This window comes from Colobus angolensis, unplaced genomic scaffold (assembly GCF_000951035.1).
Source record: "Colobus angolensis palliatus isolate OR3802 unplaced genomic scaffold, Cang.pa_1.0 Scaffold80, whole genome shotgun sequence".
Classification (NCBI taxonomy): Eukaryota; Metazoa; Chordata; class Mammalia; order Primates; family Cercopithecidae; genus Colobus; species Colobus angolensis.
Window position 1 is genome coordinate 2,295,815 of NW_012121821.1, and position 26,807 is coordinate 2,322,621.

The window sequence follows — 26,807 nt, forward strand, 5'->3', positions numbered from 1 at the left end:
TGGGGTGTGTGCAGTACGTCGATTAAAAAATATGTATTTCCATTCCATTGCTTTTGAAGGGGAGCAGTTGTCTTTCTCTTATTAAAGAGCTTGTGATACACAGGAAAGTGATGTAATTTTATTTATTAGTCAAACATGTGAGGATTCTAGATAAGACAACAAGGGTTTTTTTTCCCTAGTTTGTAGAAATCTAAAAATTTAAGTGATGATTTGAGGATCAAGAAGGGAGAACTGAATCAAAATAAAATTTACTACACCCATTCTTTGGTTTTGGAATTCTTTGGCTTTCTTCTAAAGATCCCAAGCATTAATGTATATTGAAGAACCTGGAAATCTGATTTTGAAGCTAAAGCATTAGGTTTTCATGTCCATTACTTTTCCCCTCCAGAAGTTTGCTACTTAAACACACACACACACACACACACACACACACACACACCAAAAACTTTTAGTTGTTTGTAATTTAAGACTTTCCTTGTTGAAAGTGGCTGGGAGTGGTGGCTCACGCCTGTAATCCCAGCACTTTGGGAGGCTGAGGTGGGCAGATCCCTTGAAGCCCAGGAGTTTGAGACCAGCCTGGCCAACATGGTGAAACCCCGTGTCTACCAATAATACAAAACCTCCTGAGTGTGGTGGCCCGTGCCTGTAGTCCCAGCTGCTCAGGAGGCTGAGGTAGGAGAATTGCTTGATCCTGGGAGGCAGAGGTTGCAGTGAGCTTGGTGATCATGCCACTGCACTACAGCCTGGGCAACAGAGCAAGACTCCATCTCAAAAAAAAGAAAAGAAAAGAAAAAAAAATGAAAAGAAACTGAAATATATAACTGCAGTGTTTAGAAAGGAATATCCAATAATGCAGATTGCAGATAATTGCAACTTTGTACTGGAGTCGGAGGGGAAGAAATGACTTTGATATAACATCAAAAACTCTCTGCTAATGGAATATGTGAAGGTGAAATCATTTTCCCTTAATGGCAAAGACCCTTGCCATTATCACATGCTTTAAAAAACAGGAGATGCTCTTTTTAAAGCAACTGGATTTTAAAAATATATGCTTAGCAATTAAATATAAATTTGCTGATGCACATAATGCATTCAAAGTTGGTAAGTAATATTTTCTGAAACTATCTTTTCCTTTGCAATTATGATAAAAATAGAGTACTTTCCAATTTTTTCTCTATGGGGAAAAGTAGCTTAATCTTGTTTTGTTTTAATAGTTTACTGCAAAATTCACTAAAATGATTATTTAAAATTAAAAGATGAAATATGAAAACACGTATAAGTCATGTCTAAAAGGCAAGAATTGAATTTGATCATTCATGTTTTGATTCAATACTAATGTCTTTTTCATTTGTTTTAATATGCAAGTGCTATTCTTAATTATTCTGTTAAATGAAGATGTTCCAAAAAGGAGATTGATAATCTGCCCTACTTGGTCATCCAGTTCATCCAGTTTAGCACGGCCAATCTCTACCAGACACTAACCATTTAGGATTATAAAAGCATTGACTATAGAGTCTGAAGCTCCAGTGACTCTGCTGCTGTGCCAAAATAGCATTGACTATAACCAAGGAAGAAGAGGTTTTTCTCACTTGTATGGAGTGGCAAATTTTAGACAGGAGGTAGTTCATAAAAATGTCTTGTTTCTCCATATGTTATCATCAGATCAACAGAGTCCTGGCCAAGACAGTATTCTCAATTTTTAATTCTAATAAAATGACAAATGTAGAATCAGTGACCATTTTGTATGACAACAAATGTATATAAGATTTTCCTTACACAGTGTACTATCCCTACTCCCATACACGTTTACCTACATTCACCTTACTGTAAGTATTTATGGATGGTAGTAAATATTTCTAAAAGGTTGGAAATCCTCATACTGTATATTAATATGCCACTTTTTTTACTAGGTAAACAAGTAAAATGATTATATTCCAGGAGAATATTTTTGTTGTGTTTTTAAGGGTGGAACCTGCTTTTATAAGGGTTTTTGTTTTTGTTTTGTTTTGTTTTGTTTTTGAGACAGAGTTTCGCTCTGTCACCCAGGCTGGAGTGCAGTGGCACAATCTCGGCTCACTGTGGTTTCTGCCTCCCAGGTTCAAGTGATCCTCCTATCTCAGCCTCCTGAGTAGCTGGGACTATAGGCCCATGCCACTATGCCTGGCTAATTTTTGTTTTTTTTTTTTTTAGTAGAGACGCGGTTTCATCATGTTGGGCAGGCTGGTCTCGAACTCCTGACTTCAGGTGATCCTCCCACCTTAGCCTCCAAAAGTGTTGGGATTACAGACATGAGCCACCACTCACGGCCTTTAAGATTTTTTTTTTAAATCAAGGAATTCCTGATTCTAAACTCTTCAATAATTGACACAAACATTTAAACATTTTTGACAAAAGATGGGATGAAATCAAGCCTACTCCTTGTACTCCAGATTGAAAAAAGGACCTCTGTATTTTGATCGGCTGAATACCTTTGGGCAGGTTGCTTAATTTATCCATGCTTTTACTCATGTTTAAGTGCCTGACAGGAACATTCTGTCCATAACTAATGGCTGTCAAACATTTACGGTTGTAAAACACAAAAACCTTTATTGCTCCAGCCAGGGACTGATTATTGAGTTTGTGATGATCCAGCCTCTTGTCTCCTTCTTTGCTTTGTTTTCTCTGCTCCCGCCTGCTGCCTGCCCTTTGGCCATTTCACTGCTTATTAGCGCCTCCACCAGATGGGGGGCAGGGGCAGGAACAGGGGGTCAGCTCTGGTAAAAGACTTGGTGAGAAGGAGGCTGAGAGTAACAGCCAACATCAGGTTTTCAGATTATCTACAGCCAGGCTCGCCCCCAACCCTGTCCTCAGGAATCACTGAATGCAGCCATGACACTGAAATTTGTTTTTCATTCATTATTTTTTCATTCTTATAATAAACGTGGTTTTATAAGTTAGTTAAAAAGTTAAAAGTATTTTTCAAGATGTCGTAATAAATAAGAGTCCCTTTTGAGCATTTCGTTAGTAAACGATGAATGGCTGCTGGTCAAGCTTGTTCTGGCAAGTCTTTTGCCTCTGTTCAGATTCAGAAGAATGGCACCAAATCTATGCTTACATTAGGCTCAGGTTGTGGAATGTAGTTCTTTCAATTCAGGTTTAGGGAATTTGCCTTATGATGGTGAAAGAGTCCTGTTTGGGTGTTAAGAGGCCACAGAGCTACTATATGACCAAGGAAAGCCCGTGTTATCACATTGTACTGCAGTTTCAGTGCATTAACTCAGAAAATGCACCTGAAGTGCCTCTTTAAACGTGACATTGTGCAGAAGACACAGCACGTACAGGACAGAGATACAGACAGAGGGTACTGAAACACTTTTGTTTGTTCACCTATTTGGTTGCTTGTCTCTTTCTTGGCTGGATCATTTAAACCCTAGAGCTCCAGTTCTGAGACCCTTTGATTTTGTGATTTTCCCATTTGTCTGAACATTTTGCCAGAGCTATCTGACATTACTGTGAATCAAGCCTGTGCTGGGTCCTAGGGATGTCAAGGTTAACAAGATAGGTGGGACTGCCTTTGGGGAATTTATAGTCTGGGGAGTTCTAAAGAGATAACCTGATGCCTGCCAGGTAGATTATTATTCTGTGCTTCAGATGTTAGGAGGTTAAATTAAATTACAGTTTTCAAGTATTTTGAGCTCTTTAGAATTTAAATCCTTCCATAGAAGTAATTACACAGCTTTCCAAATCCTAACAACACACTATTGGAATTTACTTATATTAACACCATAATTTGAATGTACATGTATATGTATGCATATATATATACACACACACACTTATATATGATATATGAATTGGTTGTACTATGTACTGTGCGCCTGGGGTCACATTCTCTCATTATCATCACAGCAAATATTAAAGCTAATACAAAATGTGTACAGATTTGATTTATCAAAGTAGTCAAATTTCATCTAGTTAGTATAGGCTCAAAAAGATGGGTGTTAAATCGTCAGGTACCAGCTCCAAAAAGGGGGAGAAAAAAGGAATCGGAAAAACCAGGAAAATTCTGGTGAGCCATTCAACATATGGTGATCTTATTTTTCCTCTTTGTGCATACTCAGTATAATTTATGTTTATCAAATAATTTTTAAATCACCAGGTCTTATAGCAACTTAATTATATACTTTAATATTTCTGAAAAGTGCAGCCCTTTGTGTTTTAAAATGAGCTCTTTGAGGGTAGGGTGCATATCTCATATTTATCTTTTCACGCTCAGCAGCTAGGACGTAGGAGGAAATTCAGCAAAGTGATTAAGAGCTCAGACTGCCTGGGTTCAGGTATCAGCTTAATCAAGGCAAGTTGCTGATGGTCCCAGCCCCTGTTTCCCTGTGTGTAAAACAAAGGGTAATCATAGTTTTTGTCTTGTAGGATTGTTTTGTAAGAATTAAATGAGAAGCCATCAAAAAAACTTTATTCAGCATGTGGCAAGCTCTCAATAGGTCATAATTGTTGATGTTAGTACAGTCCCAGGCCCATAATGGTGCTTACTAAATGTTTGGTGAGTAGGATGACAGTTTTTCTTTAGTGTGCATAAAGCATGGCTTTTGAATTTTTGTTTTCCAGTAATGAGTGTGGATTTGAATTACATTCTTTGACTTAAAAAAAGAAAAAAACCAAACAGACGATTTGTATTTCCAAAGAGGCTACACTAGGTTTTTTTTTTTTTTAAAAAAAAAAAAAAAGCACAACCTATAGGCATCAAAGCAGATTTGTAATAATTTTGAATTCCATCTTATGCCTCTCCGCTAAAGAAGTAAGCTGCTAGCCACTATCAACCAGGCCCAATAGAAACTTTGAATGTCTTGCCCTATATTAATATTTCCATTCCCTCACTCCTGGAAATAGCATTCTGCTTTCCAAAATAGACTCTTATGCTGTACCTTAGAAGGATTTTTGTCACAATTTTGGATCATCAGAAAAACAGAAGACAGCTTTATTGGCCAAACCTCATGAACTAATTTTCTAAGGTAGTTTCTCTCTCTGTTTTACAAAAACTCATTTTAATGGCCTATTTTCTTTCATGTCCCATTTTCTCTCTGTTAATTTTTAGTACTAACATGAGAATAAAGAAAAGTAAAACTAACTCTATTTGTTTCTTTCGAGGGCATCTGAAAGCACTTGAAGTGACACATTAAGGCAGTAGGGTGTACAAGTAAAGATTTACTGGTGACAAAAATCTGAAACCCTAGGCTTACATCAACATGGGAGTAAGTACTTCACAGTGAGAATAATAGGTAGCAATGTTACATAACTTAAAAGTTTAAGCATTACCAATAACGGAAGTTCAGGTTTACCAAGTTCCCAGAAAACTCAAGCATCTTCACTATTAAGGCAGTGCCCAAGTGCAGGAAGCACTAAATCCCAAGGAGGTAAGATAATAACTCTATGTGCATGGAGGAACATGGACTCATACGATTATGGTTGGTAATGTTCTAGAAAGCACCATTTGTTTTACGGTCTCTTATTATTTCCTGTTCAGAATGATTCTGATGTCAGAGAAGTACATCCTATGCAGTTTGTGTCAGAAGCTGATCCTCGAGTGTAATTTCCTTATTACAGGGTCTCTGTCCCTACATTTGCTTTCCTGCCATTATTCTCTCAGGTAGTCCAACTTCAGTATTCCTTACACTCTCTAGTGGAAACTTGATGAGGCATTTGCATGCCTGGGCCCACTCTCAGTTGATAGAACTGGGGGTGAAGTTAGAATGCATGAACATGGCCATCTCTGTGGCCCCTCATTCTCTTGAGAGATGGACATTCTTGGCACTGGATGCACACTTTATGAGTGTTAAGGAAAGGATGAAAAGGCAATGAGTGATCTTATAACATGTTCATTCTGTGCTATTACTAAATCTAAAATTTCTCTTTTAAAAGAAAGTATAGTTTGATTTACAAATCAATAAATAAATCCCTTATTCCCCTTTCGTATGTTTGGACTATATGTTTTCCATATATATTTGGTGAAACTTATCTCATTCCCAATCCTAATTCTCCTTATTATAATTTCTTTCATAGCTATGTTGTAGAGTTTAATGACATTGTTTGGATTGCTATTGAGATTTTCCTAAATGAGAGTGCTTGTTTCCAGACTGCCAAACCAAGACAATGGTCGGCTCTGTATTTTTTTTTTTTTTTTGAGGCTGGAGTGCAGTGGCGCAATCCTGGCTCCCTGCAACCTCCGCCTCCTGGGTTCAAGTAATTCTTGAGGCACAGCCTCCCGAGTAGCTGGGATTACAGGTGCCTGCCACCACGCCTGGCTAATTTTTGTATTTTTAGTAGAGACAGGGTTTCACCATGTTGGCCAGGCTGGTCTCAGACTTCTGACCTCAAATGGTCCGCCTGCTTCAGCGTCCCAAAGTACTGGGATTACAGGCGTGAGCCCCTACACCCAGCCTATATTTTTTATTTAGTATTGCCCTTCCTCTATTGGTAGTTGACTTTTTTGTAGATATTAAAATTTGTCATCAAATCAGCCAGGCTTAAAGTTTTGTGCCTTCCATCCTGTTTAAACAATTGATGAGCTACATAAAACCATTTAAAATTCATAATTTTATAAGCAGTAAATTGGTAACTTTTTCTAACATATAGTTTGCCTTGCTATTAAATTGCTTATCTTAGTGGAGATCAGTTGGGATCCTTTTCAACTGTTAAGACCTATGGAAACAAAATTGTTACAGCTATGATCCTATTTACACTGTTGGAAGTTCTTAGGGAGCCATAGTATTCATAGGAAACGAATTCACGCTCAACTCACTTGTACTGCATTGTTTCCTGCTGTGATAAAGCAAACGGGTCATGTGTATTATTGCTTTAATGGAATAATGAATGCACTTAGATTGTATAGCGTGAGAGAGTTTGGCCTTACATAGTCGTAGTACGCAGAGAGACCAAATTTTTTTTTTTTAACTAAAAAAAGACTTTTCTGCTGGGATTGTAATGATGTGGTAAGTATTCAGACTATTTGCTATCTTTGGAGCAAATATATCACAATAAACATTTAGAGAAGCTGATATTTTATATCCATAAGGCAAACACAGAATTTCCCGATTTGTGTGAAAATTTGGGTGTTTTATCCTGTGGTTTTATTTTATTTTTGAGTCTGAGATACTTTTGTGTCCAAGAAAATGTTTAGATTAATTTACTTGTAGTCTTGAAGTTATCTTTTGTAGAAAACCATCCTTATGTGTATGAAAAAAGCCATTTAGAAAGGAGATTTCATGAGTATCCTTTGACAGTGGTGTACAAGTTTAATCATCTTTCCTGTGGCAGGAGGGTCTTCATGTATTCAACCTAGAATTTCTCCTTTTACGGTTCTTAGTCCATTTCCTCTTGTCTTGTTCTTAATGGTGATAGAGAACATCTGCTATGTTCCTCTTCAAAACATCTTCCTACTTGGGGTACTGTAAAGTGTACATACTTTGGGTCCTAACATATCTGCATTTGTTCTAACTTACTAACCTTAGGCCTTTGTTACCTCTCTGAGACTAAATTTCTTCTTTTGTGAAATGAGGCTGGCAATATCTCCATTGTAGTTTTAGCTAAAGTATCCAGTACCCAGCAAATGCTCAAAATACCATTATTTTGGCCTGGCATGGTGGTTCACGCCTGTAATCCCAGCACTTTGGGAGTCTGAGGCAGGTGAATCACTTGAGGTCAGGAGTTCGAGACCAGCCTGGCCAACATGGTGAAACCCCATCTCTACTAAAAATACAAAAAATTAGCTGGGTGTGGTGGCACATGCCTGTAATCCTAGCTACTTGGGAGGCTGAAGCAGGAGAATCACTTGAACCCAGGGGGCAGAGGTTTCAGTGAGCCGAGATCAGGCCATGGTACTCCAGCCTGGGTGACAAGAATGAAACTCCGTCTCAAAAACAAAGACAAAAACGAAAACCAAGAAATTAGATGGCTTTGGTGGCGGGCACCTGTAATTCCAGCTGCTCGGGAGGCTGAGGCAGGAGAATCGCTTGAACTCAGGAAGCAGAGTTTGGAGTGAGTCAAGATCATGCCACTGCCTGGGCAACAAAGCAAGACTGTCTCAAAACAGCAACAACAACAACAAAAATCATTAGTTTTAAACCCTGTGAAAATATGTCGTCAGCTTTCCATTTTCCACAATAAGATTCCCAAATTTTCCTTACTATGTCCTGTTTTTCTAACTCACTAATCATGGTTCTGAATGAGACTTCAAATGATATGGTAGATGGAACACTACGTTTGTGATGAAAGGCCTTTCTGACTTGCTTTCTGACTTAATGAATTTCTAGCTTTATGACCTTGGACAGGTGACTTATCGTTGAACCTGCTTGCTCTTATGTAAAAGGGGGATAATAACTGTCATATATTCTTTGTCTTCCTCTCTGGGTTGTGGTCAGAATGATATAAGAAAGTAATTTGTAATGTACAAATAAAGCACCTTGCAATCATAAGGTAACAGCAGTATCAGCAATTAAAATTTCATACACTAGCTGGATGCAGGGGCTTACGCCTATAATCCCAGCCCTTGGGGAGGCCAAGGCAGGTGGATCACCTGAGGTCAGGAGTTCGAGGCCAGCCTGGCCAACATGGCAAAACCCCATCTCTACCAAAGAAAAAAATACAAAAATTAGCTGAGCATGGTGGCGTGCCAGTGTAATCCCAGCTACTTGGGAGGCTGAGACAGAAGAATCACTTGAACCCAGGAGGTGCAGCTTGCAGTGAGCTGAGATTGCACCACTGCACTCTGGCCTGTATGACAGAGCAAGACTCTGCCTAAAAAACTAATAATAATTAAAATTTCCTACACTACAATAGGGTGAATGAAATTGTTCCTGTTATTTATGTAACTTCTAACACTTAGCTTGCTATCTTCAGCTTTTCCCTTGTCCTATCTGGTGGTTTATGAGGCATTTACTCTTTTACCATTTCCATCTGCTCTTATGATTGAAAGGCTAAAACTGACAACTTTTAGATGTATCACAGAGACATGTCAAAAGAATTTCAACATGAAAGGTACTGGGTTCGTGTGCAGAAGTAGTGATTAAATAAGCAGGGTTGGGTGAGGTTAAGAGAGAGCCAGATGATCTAAGTGGTAATAAACAGGTGAAGTGTCCAGCAGAGAGAGATGAGCAGAAAAGATCTCTCCAGTAGTAGACTTTGAAGAGGAGGATTTTAGAATTCGTCTCCTAAGACATTCACTGCCAGGTTCCAACCGAACATCGTGGACAAAACATATCTAAATGAGAAGGAAACTTTGGGACACTGAGGATTGCTTGGAGTGGAAGTGACCTGGAAGGTTACAGTGATCCCAGGCAGGAGAGGACAATGGCCATGTCTGCAGTGGCCGTGTCTAAGAGGGAAGGTTGCGGACTGACGTGTTGGAAACTGGGAATGTGGCACTGGAGAAGACCAGTTGGAAAACTGATTGCCCTAGGTGTGAAAGGTGAACCATGAGGACTGTCTAAGAGCACTGAAACTGGGGAGAAAAGAAAGTAGCGTGGACATGGTAAAGCTTAAATGAATATTTACATCTGATATTGGCTTAATATTTTAAATCCACTGAATATACTTTTCAAGTTTATAGTAGCAAGAAACTTCCCCCCATATTTGTACTGTATTAATCTTTTGGTTTCCTTGCCTCAATTCAGTTTTGTTTCATGTTTAATTATGGGGCTGAAAGCACAGAAGTTTGAGTAGTCTAGAGTGGAATGTGGTTAAATATCCCTGCAGATTACTTTACGTGTTTCAGTATTCCAATAAAATCAGCCGCAGTGATCCATATGGGATTTGTAGATGCTGTTTTCCCGAGGCCCTTTTCTCCATGGCTGTCTGTGACCTTAGCCATTGAATGGCTTAATCGTTTTTGGCCTCCTCAGTCAGTGATTCTGAGCGGGCAGAGTGGTAATGTGATGTCATGTCTGGGGCATGAGCCTGTATCCTCGCCGTACATGGGTCCCACCCTTCCTGGTCTAGGCAGCTCAATGCACAGTGCTTGGCGCATCGTGAGTGCTCAATAAATTCAGTTGCTTTTCCCGTCTCTCTCTGGATCTCAAATAGGAATATCCAAATTTGAGAACGCCACCAAAGCATTAGGTTCCCTAATTAAAGTCCATAGTAAAAGCTGAGGCAGATGTGTGGGAATGCAGTTCCAGACACTGTAGTAAATGTAGGAGAGATGATCGCACTGTATTTGCAACAAGGCTTCCCATGCTCATGAATCATAATAAGAACTCTTACAGGATTAATGAATTTTAACTTATTGCAGAATTTTTGAACTATGTGTAATACTGGGACATTTCAAAGTGTTCGTCATGAAAAGTGGCTGATGGAGGTACACATTTTGAGATATCCTGTGTTCTGCCTACGTTGTTTGTTATCTTATTGACATCTTCTGTTCCTTTTACAAAAAGGTCAGCAGGAAGGCCCTCCACATTTTCTGTAGATTCCTAGATAAGAGAAACATCAAGATAGAAGGGAACATTTTGATAGCCTTACACATTTATGTTTTTAAAAATAAAAAATTCTTTACATAAAACTTTCTTTCGTGCCCTTTCTCTGGTAGAGAGAAAAATCAGCCCCCTTTTCTTTCAGAAAAAGGCCTTGTGCACTTTACCCAGTTTTCCCCAAATGCTGGCATTTTGTAAAACTGTATAACAAGATCTCAATTAGGATGTTGACATTCATACAATCCATTCATCGCAATTAGATTTCCCCAGTTTCTCATGTACTTATTTGTGTGTGTGTATGTGTGAGCATCAGGTTATATACAACTTTATCACATGTAGGTTCATGTATTCACTACCAGAGGTATTATTATTTTTTAAGTTCCGGGGTACATGTGCAAGATATGCAGGTTTGTTACATAGGTAAATGTGTGCCATGGTGGTTTGCTGCACCTATCAACCCATCACCTAGGTATTAAGCCCAGCATGCATTAGCTATTCTTCCTGATGCTCTCCCTCCCCACTCCAGTATTATCTTTTTTTTTTTTTTTTTGAGATGGAGTCTCGCTCTGTCGCCCAGGCTGGAATGCAGTGGCCGGATCTCAGCGCACTGCAAGCTCCGCCTCCCAAGTTTACACCATTCTCCTGCCTCAGCCTCCCAAGTAGCTGAGACTACAGGTGCCCGCCACCTCACCCAGGTAGTTTTTTTGTATTTTTTAGTAGAGACGGGGTTTCACCTTGTTAGCCAGGATGGTCTCGATCTCCTGACCTCGTGATCCACCCGTCTCGGCCTCCCAAAGTGTCCAGTATTATCTTTTAAGACTGTCAGTTGCTCAGGAGTTTGTGGCACATCCCATGGTGACATACACTAAATGTGTCTTCTCTAAATACACAAGAACTTTGCATGACTGTAGGAATGTGGGGAGAGGAATTCTGGTCCATGATTCCTGTCTTTGGCTGTGCAGTTACTCTTTCACATTCCCTCATTATAAAGGTCTGGCTGGCCCTGGCAAAATCATAGGTGGGCTTGGCACACAGCTAACTGCTTGCCTGAAGTAACTTACGCTTTTGTACTGCATTCAGAGTTCTGCCAATTTCAGAGGCCAGGAAAGAAAGAAAGGATTGGCCTGGGAGTGTAACACACCTGCTTTTCCTGAGGGCACATACAACAGGCCTGTTTGAGTACCTGCTTGCCCTTGGGTATATATTGAAACACATGCCTGTATCGTCCTGAAGTTGTGGATGAATACATTTATCCCCCGGAAATTCCTCATTTCACATAGATTTTAAATGTCCATGCGGGCAGATAGTCACTGAGGAAACTGTCTGGTTAATTGTACTTTGGCTATTGCCCAAGTCTCTAGAACAATTATAGTAGAACCATGTCATCTTGACACATTTAGGAAGAGCCATATTTGAGAATGCCACTGTAACATTTAGGTTCCCCAAATAAAAATTTCATATTACAACCATGTCGCTCTCTCTCTTTCTCTCTCTCTCTCTCTCTCTCACACACACACACACACACACACACACACACACACACAGCAAAGCTGTGCTAAGATGCAAACACTAGGCAGATGGTGAAGTTGCCCCTTCAGGCTAAATGTCTCAGGCCTGCACTCTAGTCTGAGAAAAAATGAATTTGCAAACAGCTCAAGCTGTGAATATTAACATTTGAGAATGGCCAAGGTCTATTGCATTCCACTAGTCACTCCTAGAATCTGAGGTAACCAGAACACAGATGATGATGATGATGATAATAACGATTGATCATAATAACTGAAGAGTAAAACACTATCAATGTGATCATTATGGGATTCTTTTAGAGAATACATTTAGCATATTTGGACCCAAAGGCCTATGGGATCCTAAATCCCAGCTATGCTGTGGCATACAAATAACTATTTTTTCTTTTTCTTTTTTTTTTTGGACTAATGCTTTTTGACTATTGGCACTTCAAATTTCTGTGAATTACAAGTGATACTCTTTATTTTTGGTGGTAACTATTACCTTATTTAAACAAAATCATGTTTTTGAATCAGCTGTAAACATTTTTGACAATCTTGGAAGTGCAGAAAAAGTTATATTTGAAAGAAAATAATTACAGAATATCAGCACATGCTGCTGTTGCTTCCATAGCAAACTCCTTTGGGCCTTACTCAACCAAAATAAATGTGACTACACTGCTGCAGTAGGCATGGCTCGAGGCAAATGGTAGACTGCAGTTCTGTTTCCTGTGTCCTGCTTTCTGTCCCTGAGGTCCAAGCAATGCCAGAACAGTGAATCTGGAATTATTAAATCGTTGGTCTGTGTGGTCCTTGGTCTTCCCAACTATAAACCTAGACTTGGTCTAGAGGTTATATAGTTAAATCCTCTTATATTCTACAGGTGACAAAATGAAAAGCCAGAGCAATTGTGTGCAGCTCAAGGCCATGCAACCTTGTTAGCTCTGGCAAGAGCCAGGTTTCCTGACTTCTAGTCTGCTTTTCCCTGTAGTGAGCCACTTCCTCTTGCCTCACCTGATCTTCCTTGGATTTCCATTGGGAATGTTGACCACAGTTCTGATGAATCTCTTCCTTCAGATCCTGTGCTAGTTTCTTCAGTGCTGCCGTAACAAAGTGCCATAAACTTGGGTGCTTTACCACAACAGAAATTTGCTCTTTCGCAGTCTGGAAACTGGAAGTCTGACATCATGGTGTTGGCAGGGACGTGCTCTCCCTGAAGGCTCTAGGGAAGAATCTGTTCCATCTCTTTCCCTTCACTTCTGGTGCTGTTGGTAATCCTTGATGCTCCTTGGCTTTTAGATGCATTGCTCCATTCTCTGCCTCCGTTGCCACATGGTGGTAACAGCAGTTCCCGTGTGTCTGTGTCTCTTTTCCTCTTACAAGGACACCAGCCATATTTGATTAGGGCCCACCCCACTGACTTCATCTTACCTTGATTATACCTGCCAAGACCTTATTTCCAAATAAGGTCACATTCATAGAGACAAGGTGGGTTAGGGCTTCACTATATCTTTTTAGGGGACACAATTCAACCTATAAGAGTTCTTTTTAACTTTAAACCTGTTAGAACCAGGATGGTATGTGTAATGCATAACGAGAAACTGCAGTGAATTTCATTAAGTGTAAAGCATCATATCCAACATTTGTAGTTTGTTACAATAACACATTGAAAAGATTTATAGACTGTTTTTGGTGTGATTTTTGGATTAATTCCCTCTTTTGAAGACATTTGTTGGGTTTAGTTTATTTTAAGGAAGGAATGAATGGACCTGAAAGCACCTAATTTTTATTTTCAATTTAGGCTGGAAGCTAGCAAAAGCTTTTGCAGAGAACTTAAACTGTTTCACAGAGCACCAGCACTGCATTTGTTATCATTTTGGCCTTCAGTTTTCTTAATGCTTGTTTGATGTGCTAAGCCTGTAGCTAAGACAAAAAGACAGAACTTTAGGGTTTTGTTTGTTTTAGCAGTAATAAGGTCTAGAATAAAATGTTTGCCCTATAATATTTAATGGTGTGTATTCAACTCTTAAACCAAAATTTAAAAGAAAGAAATCCCATTCTCATTCAGCACTGTCAAATGTATTCATTCCCCCAAACTTCACTGGTTGAATATTACAATTTGTGTGTATAAACAGTCTTCCTGACTGCATTCTCTTTAATATTAGTTTATCAATTTGGGAGGAAATTTCCAAATAACCTTTATTTGTACCTTAAAAGAATAGTTTTAAACGAAGTCATGGGAATGGATTGCTGTATCTTTTATTGACTTTTATATATGTGATTCCAAATCTCCCTTTAAATTAATGTCTTGTAGTTTCAAACATACCTCTTCCCATAAGGCTAGTCCCCATTTCCTATAATCTTACAGACCTAGGAGAACAATATTTTCCCTTCTTCCCTTCTGTCGTTTTGATAATTACGTCCTCTGTGCTCAGTGGTGGCCTATTAACTCACATGAATATCATGGGCTTGCAAAATAGCCTCAAATTTCCATATATTGGAACTGTGAGAATTTTCTATAATGGTGCTTTAGCAATAATGATGGAGGTGCAGGCATTTCCTGAGGATTAATGACCAGCTGGGAGGAACCAGTGGCCCTTGGCTCTGCCTCCCAGGCAGCCATTAATTCTAAGGAAATGTCTTTTGCTGAGGTCGTTATTGCTATTATAAGCTTAAAATGGAAAAACATAATAGGCGTATGAGTTATTTTTATGGGTTGATGCTGTTTCCAATGGTATGTACTAATTTGAGAAAATGAATGTGTATACATACAAGAGTAAGTCAGATTGTTTGAATCATCCCTCAGTATTCCATATGTTTTGTGACTGATTTTACAGTTCTCTCTACCTACCTTTCTCATTTACAAAAGAAAAGAAAAGAAAGAAAGAAAGAAAGAAAGAAAGAAAGAAAGAAAGAAAGAAAGAAAGAAAGAAAGAAAGAAAAAAGAAAGAAAGAAAAAGAAAGAGAGAGAGAATGAAAGAGAGAAAGGGAAAATTTGATTTAGCAATTCCTAAAAGTATTGTATTCACTGACATCTTTGGAAACACCAGTTTCTGTTATCAGCTTTAAATAATAGTCAGGTTTTATGTATGATCTAAAGGGAAAAAGAGTTTGTTTTTCAATCCTGTGATAATTTTTCTTTTAGAATGAAACGCTGCAAGAAATGAAAAATAAAAAAAAAAAAAAACCACTCTAACGATTGTGCTGTGCTTCTTTGATTTTTCTCTGTCATTTGTTTAACAGGCACCTTATATTTGTACCTTTACATATTGAACTCATGAGAGAGTTATGCACAGCCTAGTTATTCAACATTCCAGGGGTTTTGAAAAATGTATATTAAATATTGCAATAATGGTGAATACTTTAACATAAAGCCACAAAAAACCTCCTAAAAATAAAGCCAAAGAGTCAAAGTCTTGCTCACTGTGCTTTCTGATTCTTTTTAAAAGCCAGCCCTTCTTGTACAGTGTTTCTACTTTTTATTCTAATCAACTGGCCTGTTGCGTTATTTTTATGTAGATTGCTAACAAGGTTTTTGAAGAAACATTCTTAAAAGTCATTAAGGGGAAAATCTTGACAGTTCTGGGATATTGCCGCCCTTGACCTTTTGGAGAAACGTAGACAGCATCTCCCAGGCATGACGCCTGGGAATCATGTTTATCTGTCATCAGTTGGTGACTCCATGTTTATCGAGCACTGGCTATAAGCCAGACTTGGTGAGGGACTGAAACAATTACAAGACACAGTTCTGCGCTGGAAGAAATAGGAATCAACCTAAGATGTCCTGTCCTGCTAGGTCATCAGGTTCCCGTCCCACTACTTTCCTTTCGCTACCAAATTCACTTATAGCCTCCAAGTAGTGTAACTATCAATAGCACCCCTTTCACTCCCCAAAGTGGCCTAATTTGGAGAGTAAGTTGTATGATCACTCTACCTACAGTGTGCCTGTTTTCAAATGTACATTTTGTCCCTCTCCTGCTCTTGTTACACGTGTGTTCTGAGGCCACTTCCAGATTGTTCTTCCTCTGTCATTACTCCAGCGTGTCGTTGCTCTGCTCAGAAACTGCTAACTGGGTCTTCGTTTGTGATTAAATAATTTATAAATATTTCAGATCCCATAAATACAATTATGTGGCTCTCAGTTTACCATTTTTCTTATATACGTGTAGCAGAAAGCTCTATTTCCAATATGGAAATAGCTCAGAGTAAACATTCTATTCCATGAATAGGACAAATACTTTCTCACCTTCACTTTTACCTGTAATTCCCTTCTCCCATTTTCAACTGCTTAAAATCTTCTTTAATCTTCAAAGTCCAGTTTAGACAGCACCCTTTTATGAATTAGCTCCTTACTGCGCTAGTCAGAATTGCGCTATCTCATCCCTGGAGGAGGGTGAACAGACGTTGCAGATGCTTCTCAACTTGCCATGGGGTTATGGCCTGATACACTCATTGGAAGTCGAAAATATCATCAGTCAAAAATGCATTTAGGCCGTGTGCAGTGGCTTACTCTTGTAGTCCCGGCATTTTGGGAGGCTAGGGTGGGAGGATTGCTTGAGCCCAGGAGTTTGAGACCAGCCTGGACAATATACTAACACCCCATCTCTACCAAAAAAAAAAAAAATATACATATATATATATATACACACACACATATATAAAATTAGCCAGGTATGTGGTGGCACGCACCTATAGTCCCAGCTACTCAGGAGGCTGAGGTGGGAAAATTGCTTGAGCCTGGCATGTCTAGGCTGCAGTGAGCCATGACTGTGCCACTGCACTCCAGCCTGGGCAACAGAGCAAGACTTTGTCAGGAAAGAAAAGAGAAGAGAAGAGAAAAGAATGCATTTAAGACATCTCACCTACTGAACATCCTAGCCTGGGCAACAAAGCAAGACTCTGTCAGGAAAGAAAAGAAAAGAGAAGACAGAAGAGAAGAGAAGAGAAGAGAATGCATTTAAGACATCTCACCTACTGAACATCCTAGCTTTGCCTAGGTTACCTTAAATATGTTCAGAACACTTACACTGCCTACAGTCTGAGCGTATTTACATTAAATATGCTTGGAACACTTACATTGGCCTACAGTCATCTTACACAAAGCCTGTTTTATAAGAAAGTGTGGAATATCTCATGTAACTTACTGAACACTGTACTGAAAGTGAAAAACAGAATGGTTGTATGGGTATTTGAAGTACAATTTCTACTGAACATGTATCACTTTCACACCATCGTAAAGCCAAAAAATTCCAGTCAGGCCATCATAGGTCGAGGACTGTCTGTATGAATGCCTTGCTTTTATTATAGCATTCTCTATTTTCTCTTGTACTGGTAATTTTTGAACAGTTATTTTTACCAGTTTTGTAAATTCCTTGAGAACAGTTTTGTATTTTCTTCAAAACCTAGGACTGTGGTATACAGTAACTGCTTAATACGATATTTGTTAAATGAAGAACAAAAAATACATGGCTTGGTTACTCAGGTCATTCCCACAAAGTGATTTCTTTAAACTGCGTAATTGGAAGTTATTGTTTTTTCAAAAAAGTATGTCCACAGTATTATGTCATTAATTACTGTACCCTGAGGAATTACTGCTGCTGCTAATCTCTTGGATTCAGTACTTAGAGACATAAATATAAGTGACATTAGCACTGCTACTGTTCAACAAGATTACAAAATAGAAAGTACACGTAGAAGAAGATGTTGGAAAATATCCCCAAAGATAACAAAATGTAGAATATCTTACTAGGCCTGGTTAAGGGACATAGTCTAAGCTGAAGGTGCCACACATGGTGTTTGATTTCACGGCACACTCTTCTGCAGAACTGGAAAGAGATGTGTCTACTTTGGGGCATTTTCTTGGAAATTTAAAAAAAAAAAGTGTCTATGATTGATTTTAAAAAAGATAATTTAGGCCAGGCATGGTGGCTCACGCCTGTAATCCCAGTGCTTTGAGAGGCCAAGGCGGGTGGATCATGAGGTCTGGAGTTCAAGACCATCCTGGCCAATATGGGGAAACTCCCGTCTCTACTAAAAATACAAAAAAAGAGGTGGGCATGGTGGCACACACCTGTGGTCCCAGCTACTTGGGAGGCTGAGGCAGGAGAATCATTTGAACCCGGGAGGTGGAGGTTGCAGTGAGCCCAGATCATGCCACTGCACTCCAGCCTGGTTGACAGAGCAAGACTGTGTCTCAGAAAAAAAAAAAGATAATTAAAAGAAACAATACAGTCTCAAAAAAAGATAATTAAAAGAAACAATACATGCTATTGTATTGGATGGATAAAACAGAGTTTCATGTGACAAAACCTGTACGTAAAAGTATTTCTTATTGTTTAATCATGTATGTGGATCACTATGGAATACTGAGTTCAGAAAATAAATTACTTTTCTTTTTCAAAATACTGCATTGGTAGTTTCATCTCATTTTAGGTAATATTGATTTATCCTAAATTGGTAAAAAAAAAGAAAAACCCTAGATACTATATATATTTAATTTAAGTACCTTGTAGTTCCATGGAAAACAAACTGATAAAATTTTAAGAGTAAATTGACTAAATAAATATAGATTATACTTAAATTTTTTTCTCTTTGAACTGGCTTTACAGATGTACTTTAACATTTAATATACCAACATATTTTTGACGGAAAAATCCGTTTTTGTGCAACATGTTTCTAAGTGAACAGTATGACTTCAGATTTTTAAGAGAGTTAACAAAATAATAAGCATTGGATATACTTACCTTTTTTCAAATGTTGCAACAAATTTACCAAAACGCACCACACACACACAGACACACACACACACTCCACAACATCAAACAACAGAAAATGGGATTCTGTCTCTGTCTCTGTGTCCCACAGTCAGTACCACCACCACTACTACAGTTTGCTTTTATGATAGCATTATCAATTTTCTGCAAATAAGCCTAAATGTCTTAAGTAATTCTACATGTTTTTATTACACAGTAATTGAGGAAAAACTAAATATTTTTGAAAGTACATTTAAAATACTACTTTAGAACAATTAATCTGCTTGGGTATACAAAATGAAAGCCAGTTGTTAGAAATCTCTTATACTCAAAAAATTAAAAAAGTATTAAGTGTCAAGGGTTAGACCTGGACTAGAAGCGTGGGTCACCTGGTGGATGACCATGCAACTCAAGAAGAGGAAGAGTAGATTTAGAATTCGAGATAGAGATGAAACACTCATGCACTTAGTATGCATGAAGTTTAGGAGAGGGAGCTGAGCTTGATGGAGCCATGAGTCGCAGTAGCTGAAGCCATGGCTGTGGATAAAGATCCCAAGAGAATGTGAAAAATGAAATGTGATATAGAAAGTGGAGAAGAAAGGGCATATGGGGACCACTGCACACAAGGGAAATAATGTAGGTTGTCAACTGTCAACAGCAATGTGTGGAACTGGTCTTTACTACATCCTTCTCCAGCTGACCCACTGTCCACACGAACTTATGCATGCTTCCCTTGCTCTACTCCACCCATGCTCAGCTCCTGGCAATTGACATGGCTGTTTCATATCTATTAGCTCACTAGACTGAGCTTGCCATTGGGATAGCCAACAACAGCAGTGAACCCTAAATCCTGATGACACTATCAGCACTTAAGGAGAGCTGGGGAATGAAACTGGAATTCTTTTGGGGCCAGATCATTAACTCACATCTAGTGACACCCCATTTTCCCTCGGGAAAAGTTAATTGTTATGCAATTAGCTTTACATAATGGAGCATTTCAGTTGGTTTACTAAAACTGTTAAGCCAAAATAGGGCACAAGTGCAAGTCCTGGCTTCAGAAGTTGGCTGTACCTTCCCTTCTGCAGTACAAGGTGAACATCTGTAAAAAAGAGTGCAATGTCCCGGGTGTGTTTAAACTGACTGCCTTGGCCTCAAACTAAAACTGTTAAGCCAAAACAGGGCACAAGTGCAAGTCCTGGTTCCAGAATTGGCTGCACCTTCTTTTCTGCAGTATGAGGTGAACATCTGTAAAGAAGAGTACAGTGTCCCTGGTGTGTTTACACTGACTGCCTTGTCTTCAGGGATCATTAGATTTCAAAGAAAAAAAGTCACAATATCCTTTGCATGGACCAGATGATGAGAAACTAAATTGTAATTTGGGATTCATTTACAAGAAAAGGCTTGAATGGTTTTTCCATGGACAGGATCTTGGAGGTTAGGAATACCAAATCCTGTGCCCAGCTCAGTCTCTCTGACTGACTAGGGAACATTGTCTTCAAACTACAGAAGTCGCAGCCCTAACCCCAAAACATGAGATATTCAAACCTTTTGAAGGGTGTGATGTTTCCAGGTAATTTGGCTTGGCGCAGGAACTGCATTTATGCCCAACTTTGGCTAAACGACTTTAGTAGTCCAACAAAAATGCTCTGTTCTGTAAAGCTAATTGCAAAACAATATCTTCACTTCTCCAGATGGAAAATGGGATATGAAAATCCACCAAAGGAAAGAAATATCATTTCCCACACTACGGCTCTGCAATCTTAGAATGGTTTCATGAATATTATGTACGTGCAGTAAACATTTATGACCGTATTTAGGTCCAAGCAGCATGAGAGATTTTGTGCTAGTAGTTGTTGATGAGCACTACAAATAGGAATCCTTTATATCTGAGGTATCCACAGTAACTAAGTAGGGCCCATTTCCATCGTGCTTATTTGCTTCCAACCTGCCAACCATGCTTAGACTCTGAGGGCTCTAGGATTCGTAATTCATAAAAAAATACCCCAGAGAGGTGGGTAAGTGCTTTTCAGCAAAAGCAAACTTAAGCAAGTGATTTTAAGAGATTTGAAGAGTGCTACATGGCAGCCAAGATGATAATTTTTGGCCCAAATATAAATTTAATTGAGTAGTGTTATAAAGACAAAATTACATAGCCAGAAACAGAATTATGAGCATTAGGAAAATAATAGTGTTGTCTTGCATCTCCTTGAAATCCCCTATTATGTTATTCACTCCACTGTTGACTATTTTGTAGGTAGCACACGTTCACCTTGCATTTGGCAGAGAACACCAGCTTTGCTATGAATGCTCACAGTTTTTGTAATACAGGGAAATATTTAACATACTAGGAAAAAAAGGTTTAAATTCATTAACATTAATATTGTAATGTTCATATAATCCTCTTAGGACACACTCACTACAAGTGATTTTATAGTGTTTCCATTTAACACACATAGTAGCTTTTCTTATGGATTGTATGTGCAGTGCCGTTGAACAGAAGCATAAAATTGTCAGTGGCCTATATTTTTTAGATTATTTAACTATGATTAGAAATATTTTGATCCATTTTTTTCACTTCATCTCTTTTTCATATTAGTGCACACTTGACCCTTGAACAATACTGGTTTGAGCTGGACGGGTCCACTTATATGCAGATTTCTTTCAATAAAAGTTACACCGAGTGCTCCTGCCTCTCCTGCCTCTTCCACCTCTTCTCCCTCTTCTGCCTCTGTTACCCCTGCAACAGCAAGACCAACCCCTCCTCATCCTCAGCCTACTCAACATGAAGACGATAAAGATGATCCATTTCCACTTAATGAGCAGTGAACAAATTTTCTCTCTTTTCTTATTTTCTTCTTTGTAGTTTACATGTAGTTTGTAAGGATGCAGTATATAATAATATAACATATAAAATATTTGTTAATCGACTGTGTTATCAGTAAGGCTTGCAGTCAACAGTAGGCTATTAGTAGTTAAGTTTTGTGGAGTCAAAAGTTTTGCGTGGATTTTTGTTGGATTTCTGACTTCACAGGGAGTCAGTGCACCAACCCCTGCATTGTTCCAGGGTCAATTGTACTTTTGTCTGATTTCATGAGGGTGAACTTTTCATACTATACTTTTACAGATAGAAATGAAAGTACTTAGTAATAATTAAATGTATGTACAGTAAAAATATTATAACTTGTTTTAAAATAATTATGTTAAATTGAAACCTAAGTTAGTCTTTAGGCTTTTTAAGGTTTTGAAATTTGAACTAGAATGCAAAACAGAATGCACTAGAATAACATTTCTCCATTTCTCCAGTGTCAAGATGGGAAGGCACACATTCTAAGCATCTGTATCCCCATCTATTTTTCACTAATATTCAAGCTATAGTTACTGGCTAAAATGATGGAGCATCAAAATTTGTGAACTCTGGGAATCATAGCAAGTGTATAACTATAATTCCTTTGTGTCTAAAGAGGGTGGACCTCTATATCAGAGAGAAAATTTACAAACGTTGGGGATAAAATGGAAATTGAGATTGACTCCTAAGGAAACATCTGTTCACTCACTCAGCAAACATTTATCCCACTCTGCTAATGCTAGGCACTGTGCTCGATATTTGGAGAGACCCTGGGGAAAAGCCTAAGGTCTCTAGTCTTGTGGCTCTTACATTCTAGAGAGGGATTACAAATGGTGGCATAGTTATTAAAAAAATAAAGATGATGATTTCAAGCCATGATAAGAGCGAAGAAGAAAAGTGAACCAAGTTAATGTAATGGAGAGTATTGGAGTGGGCAAGGCTGCTTTAGATCAGAGAGTCTGGGTGGACTTGACGGAGGAGGTCATGGATAGCCTTGCAGCTGGTAGTCCTGTGGGCAATATTAACAGCAGATAGGATGAGAGGGTTAGGGGCTAACTGAGCATTCACCTTTGTTTCTTTTTTCCCTCCATTATGAGTGTGACTAGGTGGAACATTCAAGGGATATGTTGCAGGTGTCGTAACAGTCGGGTAAAAGGCAAGATGATTCATTGTACCTGTTCTTTTTGTGATACTCGTGTGACTACCTATAAGCTTCAAAGTGAAATGAACATTACCTCTTCTACCTTAGCCCACTTCTCATCATCAAAAATTTAAGAAGGCAATTATTAATGTGAACAGTCATTCTTCTTTTCAGCAGTGCTAACTTAAAAAAAAATCACTAGCACTTAGCTGAGATGCCACTGACATGTACCAACATTGCTTGCCATTGCCCTCTCAACCCATCTGAGTCTAATTTTTCTTTCTGCTGTTTTCCTTCTGCTGCCGTTTTTCTTTCTGCTGCTATCAAAATGGGAACATGTGCCTTCCCATCTTGACACTGGTAGAGAGAGAGATTGAGAGAGTGAGGGGGCAGAAATCAGTTCTGATTTTCTAGTTTCTAAACACTGCAGAAGAACAAAGTAAAGAAGAAAGAGGAGAGTGTGTGAGGAAAGAAGTGGCAAGAGATGCATGAGATACCTTAGCAGGGAGTTAAATCACTAGCTCACATAATGACAAAGAAATTGACACTCTAAATTGAAAGCCTGCCATTTTTGTTAACTGGTATCCCTGAATGTAGCTAATGGCACAAGCTACATAGAAACAGGCCCTTGTCCTGTTTTTGTAATGAGCAGAAATCTAGCCCACTGAGACATTGAGTTCTTTTCTAACTTTTTGCTCTGTTGAGAACATCTTTGCTTTTGGATGCAAAGGCAACATGAAAATCCGGAGGCCTTCTCAGGAAGGGGAACTTCTAGGAACTTAATCTGTTAGTGGGAGAGCCAGGAACCAGCACACTTGGAGTGTTATCTGAGCAGGAGGAGTCAGAATTGGCTGGCCAGTTTTCCCTTAATGAGTGTTTATTATGTTTAAGCTACAGAACTAATTACTGTGAAAAGACATAAAGGAACAAGAAGACCAAACCCGTATCCTCATGATACTGACAAATCAGTTGGACTGAGCACACATGAATCAACTGAAGAACACTTCTGCCAAGTTCAAGTTGTGTAAAAGTGGAGGATATGAGTCTTGTGGGGACACAGAGTTGAGGCATGAGCTATTAGTCAGAGCCATAAGGCTGCCTGCAGGAGAAGAACTTTGGATGGAGTTTTGAAGGAAGTGAGGAAAAGATCTGAATTAACGTATTAATACATAAAGCTTGTCATCTGAACAGGACTAGAAGCATCTCGAGGGTAAGAACGTGCCTTCTCTTTCTTGCACATTCCTGGAAGACCCACGTTCCTTTTTGGGCACTCTGTAACAGTATTTACTAAGCACTTGAATGCCTGGACATGGGCACCATGTTGCTAAGTTGATTAAAGGTTGGTCTTCTGCTCTGCCACTGCCCATAGCACAAAGTGGAAACATGTCACAAGCACCCTGTAGATCTGTCCCTTTTTTCTTCTGATGTTCACCTTGCTTTTGAGCTCTTTCTCTCTCCAACATTGCTTACAAAATAATCTTTCTGCATCTGAGAGGGAGCAAATATTCAGTAACTTTCTGCCATTGGTCTCACTAAAGAGGAGAATCTGCTGAATGCCACCGGAAATGTAAGGATCTCTTGTGACAGTAACGTCTCAGGGGAAAACTGGTGGTTAAATTGTTAATTCTTTGAGTCTGAAACTTTTTTCATTTGCAGTGCAGATAAGTGCCTGATCTTGGAGTATCATGTTTCTGACTTCTTTGGTCTGGCTTCATTTTTTTTTTTCCAAAATGCCATTTTCATTTGTTCTTAGAGTTCAGAACATGTCAGAGAGCTTCTCTGAGCAGTAGGTGATTTTACAGAGCCCACACAGAAGGAAAACTAAATGTCATCCCAGATGCAGTCCACTATGATCAGGGAGGAGTCAGATTACTCTCCAGGCTTTGCTGCGTCTGCTTGTGAAACAGGAAAGGGAGAACTGAGGCAATGAGTCACCGTATTTGGGCCCAAAGCACCACTTACGTTGAATATGAAGAAAATTTGAAGCAAGAGTTTCTTTTTATAGGTACTGTGTACATAATCACCATTTTCTCCATGGTTCTTATCTAATTCAGTGCATCTTTAAGGATGGCTTATGGAATCATGATATAGCAGAAAAATCCAGGTGATATCAGTCTTGCCTGTTTCCACCTAACTCTTTCATTTAAACTCTCACTAGAATCTATAGGAACTGTTAGCATACATTTTAATAAGTTGTCGACTAGGTGATTAGTGGTATTTATTGGTTATTTTTGACAAAATAATGGAATCATCAAATTTTGAGTTGAGAAGTAAAGTAATAATTTATACCAAACCCCAAATGTAGACAAGGTCACATTATAAACATTAATGCTGTCCCAAACTGCCAATGCATTGCATACAAGTGAGTCTAGTAGGTTACCGTAGAGTTGCCAACTGAGGTTGGCATTGGTAAGCCACTACACTGTCTTGATCAATGAGGCAGAAACCCCTTTGCAAAAGCTGATGAAAAGATTAGCTAGAATGACTCTAGGAACTGTGTTCTAAGGATCTGACTCATTCATTCCCTTTTTTTTTTTTTTTTTGGTGGGGTTCTCTGGGCCAAGTTAGTTTGAGTAGTATCATTTAAAATAGGATATTACCATCACCATCATCATGTACATTCGTAAATCAAAGCAAGATTAGAGAAGGCATATGATGGATCACAGAGCAACTCAGAAAGATGACAGCAACAACTAGGAAATGAAACACCATGGTTGTATTTCAGGAACCCTACCCAGCAGATAGGAATTACCATAGCTCCTAAAATTCCATCTGGGTGGTTGATGGAGCCTCAAGTAATCTGACACCATAGCCCACACTCCCCTCTTGCTACCTGCTGAAGTTAGCAGGGAAATGTCAAAGAGGGTGCTGTCAGTGGAGTCAATTCTTAGGGATCATAGTGAACCACCCTCCATTGCACTGACTCTTTCCCACAAAATGGGCTCAGCTCTCCTTATGTATTTAAGAAAGAATGGTCAAAAAATAAAATTCACATTTTTTTCTGGTGTATACCATTTTGACAGTGTTTCACCATGTAGGTAATATGAATGGGGGCATTTAAACACAGTCCTGTTTAATATCCTTAGCCAGTACTTATTAAATGCCTACCAAGCCTAGTGTTGTTCTAGAAACCTCAAAATACACCTTTAAAAACACATTTTATTGACAGTTGTATAAATGAAGAAAACAAGTCTCCGAAAATTAAAGTGACTTGCACAGATACACAAGCTAGAAAGTAATAAAACTTTGAACCCAGGTCTGTCAGACTCCAAAGTCTATGATTTTCTGCTCCATGTGGCCAACCCAGTTAGAAAGGTTATAAAAAATCTTAACAGTTTTTCAGCCCTTCTCACACTTAGCTTTAAGATTAAAGTATTGGTCACGATCTGAAAAAACAAAAAAACAAAAAAAAAAGTGGTGTACAATATTCCAGCTATATCCAATAAACATTTGTTGAACACAACACATGTATATACAGGTCATTGTTACAGGTGTGTGTATAAGTAAATATAATATGGTCCTTAACTTTAAGACCTTACAGTCTAGGAGTAGATATGCATGTCCATACAACTTCTATTTATTTTTGAACTTCGACTATGTGTCAGGTGTTAACGCTGAGCACATTATGAACGTTGTCTTGATTTATTACTTAATCCTTACAAGAGCCTTGTAAGGTAGTGGTTTTAGAAATATTTTTGCCAAAATGTAAACAGTAAAAAACAATATGTGAAGCCTTTATTCCAACTAGGTAAAATAAGGAAGGCTTTACAAAGGAGTTGAATGACATTTCAGCTGAGCCCTAAAGAATGAATAGGATTCTAATAGAACAGCTGGGGGCAGGCGTGGTGGCTCACACCTGTAAGCCCAGCACTTTGGGAGGCCGAGGTGGGCAGATCACATTAGGTCAGGAGTTTGAGACCAGCCTGGCCACCATGGCAAAAGCCCATCTCTGCTAAAAATACAAAAATTAGCTGGGTGTGGTGGCACATTCCTGTAATCCCAGCTACTCGGAGGCTGAGGCAGGAAAATTGCTTGAACCCACGAGGTGGAGGTTTCAGTGAGCCGAGATCGTGCCACTGCACTCCAGCCTGGGCAAGGGGAGAC

General features: G+C 38.9%; 2 protein-coding genes across 6 annotated transcripts in view; one reads left to right on the forward strand and one right to left on the reverse strand.

The window, feature by feature from the left end:
• HMGA2 (high mobility group AT-hook 2) overlaps positions 1-26,807 on the forward strand; it is a 137,902-nt gene that overhangs the window by 18,983 nt on the left and 92,112 nt on the right. The gene's annotated exons all lie outside the window — the stretch shown is intronic.
• The window catches only part of LOC105502726, a 28,209-nt gene continuing 11,691 nt past the window's right edge, over positions 10,290-26,807 (reverse strand). Inside the window, exons 2-4 of the mRNA XM_011929376.1 lie at positions 22,907-23,060; positions 16,727-16,770; positions 10,290-10,460 (exon numbers count right to left, since the gene is read on the reverse strand). Coding sequence (XP_011784766.1) covers positions 10,290-10,460; positions 16,727-16,770; positions 22,907-23,060 — 369 coding nt within the window. The remainder of the gene's footprint in view (positions 10,461-16,726; positions 16,771-22,906; positions 23,061-26,807) is intronic.